Source organism: Vidua macroura, chromosome 12, assembly GCF_024509145.1.
Source record: "Vidua macroura isolate BioBank_ID:100142 chromosome 12, ASM2450914v1, whole genome shotgun sequence".
Lineage (NCBI taxonomy): Eukaryota > Metazoa > Chordata > Aves > Passeriformes > Viduidae > Vidua > Vidua macroura.
This window is the reverse complement of record NC_071582.1, coordinates 16,431,674-16,439,617: the sequence shown is the minus strand read 5'-3', so window position 1 is coordinate 16,439,617 and position 7,944 is coordinate 16,431,674. Positions and strand designations below refer to the sequence as shown.

At 48.3% G+C, this 7,944-nt stretch overlaps 1 protein-coding gene across 3 annotated transcripts in view; it reads right to left on the bottom strand.

The window, feature by feature from the left end:
• Positions 1 to 1,611: 1,611 nt before the first annotated feature.
• CHD2 (chromodomain helicase DNA binding protein 2) overlaps positions 1,612 to 7,944 on the bottom strand; it is a 56,067-nt gene continuing 49,734 nt past the window's right edge. For all 3 annotated transcript variants that reach the window (XM_053988834.1, XM_053988833.1, XM_053988835.1), the window contains 4 exons: positions 7,569 to 7,668; positions 6,867 to 7,083; positions 5,795 to 6,044; positions 1,612 to 5,071 (listed from right to left, as the gene is read on the bottom strand). In XM_053988834.1, the coding sequence (XP_053844809.1) occupies positions 4,738 to 5,071; positions 5,795 to 6,044; positions 6,867 to 7,083; positions 7,569 to 7,668 (901 nt within the window). In that variant the 3' untranslated portion in view covers positions 1,612 to 4,737. The remainder of the gene's footprint in view (positions 5,072 to 5,794; positions 6,045 to 6,866; positions 7,084 to 7,568; positions 7,669 to 7,944) is intronic.

Genomic DNA, 7,944 nt, shown 5'->3' with positions numbered 1-7,944 from the left:
CGCCGCAGCGATCACCGCCCCCCGCAGCAGTGCAGCCTCGGCAGAGCCTCGGGGCGGCCGCTCCCGTGTGAGCCCTGCGGCCAGCAGCGGCACAGCGAGCCGGGAGCCTCCGCCCGTGGCCGCCGAGAGCCAGGCACAAGGTAGATTCACCCAGGCATGTGTGAGTTTGCGGGCCCCACGTCGGGCAACTCCCTGAGGGCTCCCCTGGCAGGGGGAAACCCTCGTGAAGCAGTTCTTTGTCAGGAAAAGCAGACGCACGGGACTTTTTCGCTCTTCAGGTTCTTGTTTTATTGTTACCTTATCAAGACTTCAGCGCACTGTCTGCACCCAGCCCTTGCATGTGTGAAAACAGCACAAAATGGCTAACAAACTCGTGTTGCAAGGTCTTAAGTCTAATCAAAACGTAAACTACCCAATTAAGAAGTGACACCTGGATTATTTCCTTTTCTAACCCAGTTACTGACTCCTAAAGACCCGCAATGCAGATTTTTCTACCCAATTACAAGATACCACCCAAACCCAAGAAGAAGAAAGAAGAAAGGAACTTGAGACAACACCCTGTATCCTCCATCTTGTACCTGTCTATAATATGCTAAAAATCCTAAAACCTAAATTTCTCACCCATGTGACATACTAAACTAATCTCTACAATCTATTTCACACTTGCGTGGTCTCTAGGTTACTTAGAAGCTTTGGAGGCCTTCTCCATGAACTAGAGTCAAAGTCAGTGTTTTCCTGGGAGTCAGAGCACCCCAGGGCAGACAGGGGGATACTCCACCTGCCCTGAGTTCCCACAGGCATGTAACACCCAGCCCAGCTCCCTGCAGCCCCTGTGCCTCCCTGCAGCTGAGCCCCTCTCCCTGCTGAGCCCCATGGCTAACAGCCAGTCACTCTTTCCATTAGGAAATCCATTTTTCAGGAGCATATAACTCAGCTGTGAAATTTCACTCTTGGCTGAAACTTGGCTCAGCAGCAGAGAGTCTGGGAAGGGCTGGACCCAGTGGCTACAGGTGTGAAAAGTGCTTTTTACAATGAGCTTTTATAACTTGGGGAGAAATGGCTCCAATCCCTGCTCTGTGTTTTGCTGTGTGGGCCTCAGTGTGAGCAGTGGAGGGTAAAGACCAAACCAAAGCAGCCACTGGATGCCTTCACATCCCACCTGGGGAGAGGCACATCCTGCTCAGGAGGGGCTGGGGATAGAGAGGGAGAACTCACTGGTGCAGCAGGAGCAACACTTCTAGAGAAAGGGGAATTGTCTCCAGGAAAGGTAAAAAATTTAGACATCTTCAAAGATCCACAAAACGTGGAGGTGGGATAAACATACAATCATCAGTATCATCCCAGTTAAATCCTGGTGGATCTGGGTTAGATTTCTCTGTTAGAGAATGTACAGCTCCTTCTGATCAGGTGGAAGCTCCCATCTGAAGAGGCTTCCAAGTCTCTATCACCACAGACTGTGAAACTGTGAAACAGCCAAGCAGAACATGCTTATTCCTGCACAGTGAAGATATCCACACTGGCTTGCCTGTGGCTGGCAGAAAAGGGCCCTGTCATCCCAAACCAGCCCCCAGACCTGCCACAGGACCCCCCAGAGACACCACACTGGGGCCCTTCTGAAAATCTCAGTAACACTTTTTAATATACAAGAATCAAAAGTACAGCAGTTTTACAATGTAGGAAAATTTCATACATACTATATAAACAACATATTTACATCAGAAATCACTAGGACAGTGGCATTTCTTTCACAAATATAAATTAATATTAATTACTGTTTTTAGTCAACAGGTTTAAAAGTCTGTATTTTTACAGTAAGAGTCCTTCTCTCCCCAAAGGGGAGGCAGAGGTGGGGAGGAAACGGGTGAAAGCAGAAAAATATTTTTGTGTTTATCACAAACCGTTCACACAAGGACTTCAGCACTCGGTTCCGTGTCCATTTTGGTTGGGACCATCGCCTGTCCCCACAGCAAGTTTTGGTCTGCAGTATTTCCACCATGTGAACTCATAACTTGTACACCATTTCCAAAGAGGTCAGGCTGAAACACTCCTTTTTTTTTTTTTTTTTTTTTAATTGAACCTCAGCAAGTTACTGCTTTTTTTCTGCAAAGAGGCTGGAGGGAATCCCACAGCTAGTTAGGAAGGAAGAGCTGTTCCAATGTTGACACAAACACCACAGGGAAGTTTATGGCTGTGGATGTGTCCCCTCTGATCCCACTCCCGTCCCCGTGACTGTGTTAGGTTATGGTCCCTATGCTGAGGGGACAAAAAATGCATAAGAGTGTCTGTGTATGTGTGCTCAGGGAAGACTTTCTCCCAAATCTCCTTCTCCAGCTTCACTAAAGCCAAACCCAGCAAAGACTCACCCATCATGAGTGGACATGATGTGACTTCAACATCAGGCTAAAGTGACAGTGGGGACAGCTCTCCAGTGGGTGTGGGTAAAGCTTTTGCTGTTGCACAAGAAGGAAATCCCAAACCTTGTGCCTGGAACCTGGGATAAGCAGAAACCCCCACATCTTGACACAGAAAATGCCTCTTGCTGGGATCCAAAGTTTCCTGCACCAGCCCTCACACTGGTTGCCAGTATTGCCTTTGCTACACGAGTATGGCACGAACGTCCCACTGTGACAGCACCACGCCGTGACAAAAACACGGTGCCCCTCCAAGGCTGCCTCCATTTCACATTAAAAGCTAATACCTCTGAAAAGAAAGGACCTCTTTGTTGAATACCACAGCCTGCAATCACAGCTTAGTGGGAAATGTGCTCTCTCCACACCTCCCACCCCTCCGAGGGGGACTGTGGAAGACTTGCCTTCAGCTCGCCCTGCACAGGTAAACACAAGTGTAACACTTTATCAGGGCAGCAAGTGCCCCTAAGGAAACAAAACTGCCCTGAATTCGGTGGAAATCTTGCAACATAAAAACAAAAGGGGAACAAAACACTTCCTGTGTGTCCCCTTAGAGCAGCGGGATGGGGAGGAGTGATGGCAGCAGATTTCCAGGGATATACTGCATGGAGGAGTATTAGTGTCAGTTTGCATGCACCTTCCAAGGCACTGGCTGGAGTCAGGAAGCCAGCCCTGAACACCCATCTGCCCTCAGTCTTTTGGGGAAGGGACATCACAGCTTATTAGAGTCAAATACTGGCATCTTAACAGGAGGCCCAGCTTCTGTGCCCCACCTAACAGGAGTCTGGAACTGCCTGGTCTTTAATACTGTGCTCTGGGTGGTGATGCAGCCCCAGACACCACGCTTGGGGCAGCTTTTGTGGTCTCCAGGGAACTCCAACCTGAAAAATAATCACTCAAGGTGCTTTTGGCCAGCAGGATGTGCACAACCAACCTCTCACCACACCAGTGCCCAGGCCGGACACTGGTTTGCATCAAATGCTGTGGTTTGAATACTTGGAGTGTTTGCCCTGAAGTCCACTGAGCTGGGCTGCACATTCCTCTTTTCCCTCTGTCATGCCTGGGCTCTAAGGCATTTGCTCCAAGGATCTTTATGGATCCGTCCTGAATTCCTCATTCTCTCCCTGCTCACTGAGGTGCTAAGTCCTCAGGTTCATTTCCAGTTTAGACAAACAAAAGGTCTATAAATGCAGGTACTTTCAGCAGTTCAGAGTCACTGCTGACTGCTGGAAAGGGAGTCACCTTCCTGCTTCACTTTGTTCTACCATTCCTTATCTTTCACTTACAGTAAAGGTTTGTGATCACTGCTTTGTGAAGCACAGAGAGAGAAGTGATTTGCCCAAAGACCAGAGATTTTAGTGGCAGGAAGATTAGGAGTTCCAGGATCCCCAGAACCATCTTTTGATCTTGCACCTCCCAGCCAGCATCTGTTAGTTCCTGGAGCACCCAAGCTGCCCATGCCAGAAGAGAAGAGTTTTGTTATGAATTACTGAGCCCTGTCCACTGAGAAATACTGTTCTCACCACAATTTCTTTCAATTTCTTCTGCTGGTTAGACATGAACTAAGCCTTTGCTAAGGATGTTGGCCTTTTTTTAACCAGCTCCCACTTACTCCCAGAGTCAAGATTTGCCAGTTCCAGCTCTGGAGATGGGAGGAAGATCCCCCCCACCTCTTCTGTTGCAGGGGACACAACAGCAATCAAAGCAGAGCCAGTTTCTTGAAATGGATAAAGACATGAAAATGATAACATGGCCAGGAAAGCGATGGATTGTCACCAGCATGGCTCCAGCTCCTTTGGAGTCATTCTGCTGGGACATCAAGTCCCTTTCTCAACCAAGTTTGGCTGCTGAGGGACTTTCCTGTCCCTCCTTGAACATATCCTCCCATTGCCCCATGCTGATGACATACAAATCCCAGCCCAACCAGTTTATCCCCAACCCCAAAGCAGCATCAAGTCAGAGCAGGCACACAGCCTTCTGCACCATCCTAAGCAGCATCAATCTGCCTTCTCCTTCTGAGGAAACACTGGCTGGGGAAAACTCCTTGGGTCCATTGGACTGAGGAAAACAAAAACAAAACAACAAACGAGGCAGCAAGGCTGGTTCCATGACAGAACAGTTCAATGGTAAAAAAGGGGAAAGGAAATGGGAATCTAAACCAGAATCAAGAACTAGGGAAAATCTTCCTCCACCCACTCCCCCAAAATCTTCCTTGACCCAGCCAGATGATAGCAGCATGTTCAGAGTTTCTTGTTGCTGGCTTGGAGAAAGCAGCCACCGTCGCATCAATCCCAGTATTTCAGACGTGCGCTTCGCCCTCTCAGTCACTTCATGCTTTCCGAATGTTCCAGTTATAATCTGGATTGTTTTTCTGTTCCAATGACCTATCCAGAGGTGACCTGTGATCGAGAGGTGACTTGGAATCGTGGGGGGATTTCTGAGAGGGGGGCGAGCGAGGGTCCGACACCGCAGGGTGAGATGGAGGGAGGGGCTGTTTGTAATCCCCCAGTTTGTCTGTGTGGAAGGACCGGTAGTGGTCCGAAGGTCCTTGGCCATGGTATCCCATGGGCGGCCTGTGGTCAGACATCCGCCGGAAATCCTGCTGGTGGTAGTTCTGAGGCCTGAAGTCGTCGGACCGTCGACGTTTGGAATCGTGGTGGTGCCTGTGGAGAGACGAACGGATGGAGATCAGCTCTCCAAGCCCTCTGAGGTGAGGGCAATGCCTTAGGTTGGAAATGGGTGTGTGTATTCTATTCCTATCTGTGGAGCAGTTATCTTCTGTTAACTGGGCAGTTTTTCTTTATCTCTTCCACAATCAATCCTCCCTCCAGGAGATATATTCTGTTAATGGGCCAGTGAGGGTCACTGCATGGCTGATAAAATTACATCATCCCATTGTGAGATGCTCTGCCCAGAGGGAGGAGCCAAGCATTACTATCTGGATATAATCAGACATTTGGAAGACCACAGGCAGCCTTTTCCACTGGATTCCCAGAGGAAGACCAGGCCCATCTACACCACCACTGGGCCTTCAGAGGAAAACTCCACCCTTCTACAGGGTCACTGCTCCAACAGAACCACACCTGTTACTGCAGGAGGGCTGCAGCCACCATTTCAATCAGACTGCTGCCAACACCCTGACTAACAGGGTGTCAGGTCGTATTCTGACTCTTGTCGGTGTTGTTTTATATTACTGCATTATATAATTTTTTTTATTTTCTTCCCTAATAAAGAACTGTTATTCCTGCTCCCATATCTTTGCCGGAGAGCCCCTTAATTTCAAATTTATAACAATTCGGAGGGAGGGGGTTTACACTTTCCATTTCAGGGGAGTCTCCTGCCTTCCTTAGCAGACACCTGTCTTTCCAAAGCAAGAGAGCGCTCACCTGTCGTAGTAGTCGCGGTGGCCTCTGTGGTCTCGGTCGCTGTTGTACTGCTCGTAGGGCCTCTTGCGGGACAGGTTGTTTGGTCTGTAGTTCCCGGAGCTCCGGTGGGGATCCCCCCGCGACCGCCGGTCCCCGTAGTGGTGGTCCTTGTACCAGTGCTGCTCGTACTGGTGGTGCCGCTCCCCGCCCCACATCTGGTTGCTGTTGCCGCCGTAGTTGAACTTCCGATCCCTCTGCCAGTCTCCTCGGTCTGCCGTGAGCAAAGAGCACCTCTGAGTCTCTTTCATGCTTTGGTTTAAGCCCATTTGCTTCCCTGATTTCTCCAAGAAATAATAGCTACTGACGGCCCTTTAACTTTTTCCTCCCTAAACAATGTGGGCCAAATTTTATTCTTTGAATGTCTTTATCACTATCACTTTATCATCCCCACAAATCTTATTCTGTCCCATTCTAATGTTTGGTCTCTTCGAGCCGGGTCTTATGAGCTCTCAGAGACAAGTATTATACCCTTGATAGCTCAGCTACCTCAGGTGGCATAAAAGTAGCAGGATGGCTCCTGTGACAGTGTTGTAAACAAAAAAGTTTTAATAAAAGTTAAAATAAAAAAGCTCTTTTCAGAGAAAGACCGAGCCAGGGCAAGAGGCTCTTGTTCCTGCTAAAACACTCACAAAAGCGATTACTTCTTTTGTTCTCTTCTTTTTCTAGTGAATTGCTTAGGTGGGACTTCTTGGCTTCTGTCCAATTGGCTATCCTTAAGTTTGAGGTGAAGTCTCCAAGGTCCTATGAGGTGTCTTTTAACCAAATTGAGGAGAGAAACTTCTGGACTTTTTTCCTTTTTAAGGAGACAAAGGGTAACTTTTTTACTCCATCAACAGGGGGCACATTCCTACACCATTCTTACATTCCTTTCCGCACTACCTCACCATGTTTTCTATCCCAGCATTAAGTACAGTGGTAGTGTTATGTTCTATCCCATCCCTTTTAAACCTTAGCAGTCACAAGCCCCAGAAGGATTTGTACCCATGAGCATTAGGTCAGAAGGGAAGGTTTCTCCTGGCTTGCCAGTGCTCACCTGTGTTGCTGAAATGTCTCTTGTTTGGATGGCCGTAGTTGTCCCGGGGGTGCCCGTGCATCTGCTGCTGGGTGTGGGAAGGGGGCATGTGGATCTTCTGGGAATGAGGATTGTGAGGCACGTGGGACTGGGACATCACGGAATCGCGGCTGGAGCCCGAAGGCTCTGGGCGGAACTGCTTCTTCATGTTGGACATGTCCTCCTTCTTCTTTTGCTCCTGCAAGGTGGAACAGAGGGATACAGCTCAGCTGCTCTCCCACCAGAAGAGCAGGACTGTGAGCAATGACCTTGTCTGCCAGGCTCTGGATTTTCCTGCTTCTTTGAGGTGAGCCAACTCTGTGCTCAAGAACAGCACAAACGTTGGTGGAGGACAGGCACAGTTTGGCAGCTCTGCTTCTACACCTGAAGCTCTGCTTCTCTACAGGGCAGCATGCCCAGGCTTTTCACTCCACAGGGCAACTGAACATCACATGCCACACCAAACAATGCTTTTGCTTGGTCAGAACAGCCAGGACAAAGTGACCAGAAACGCCACATGAAAAAGAAGTCTAATCAGTCTAATCAGACTGTTTAGATGTTGAGAAAATCACACACTGCCAACAACAACAAAGAACACCCACAGTAAGAGGCAGAAAGGATTGGAACTTCCAGTGCAGCAACTTTTAAGGACAGAAATCAAAGGGAAAGCACTTCAGCTCTCACCTCCTCTTCCTGTGATCTTTTCTTATGAGCCATCTTGTAGAGTTTGTGTAGTTTTCTGGCATCAAATTCTGTGAATTTTGACACAAATATCCATAGGTTCCTAGGAGGACATGAACATTTTCTGTTAAGTGCTACAGCAGCAGTTTAACTGCCAACAGCTTCCAAACCAACATCAAATTCATTCTACCCTCTCTGGAAAACAGTCTTAGCTCAGGACAGGATGATCAGGAGGGCTGGAACCACATTCTTAAAACAAAATAAAGAGGTTTGCAGTGGTTTATGTGATTTAGCTTTGAAAAAAAATTTAATGAAACCAGCACAACTTGAAGAGAAAACATTTGCCTGGGACTGGTGATGGAAGACCATCCCTGGAAGT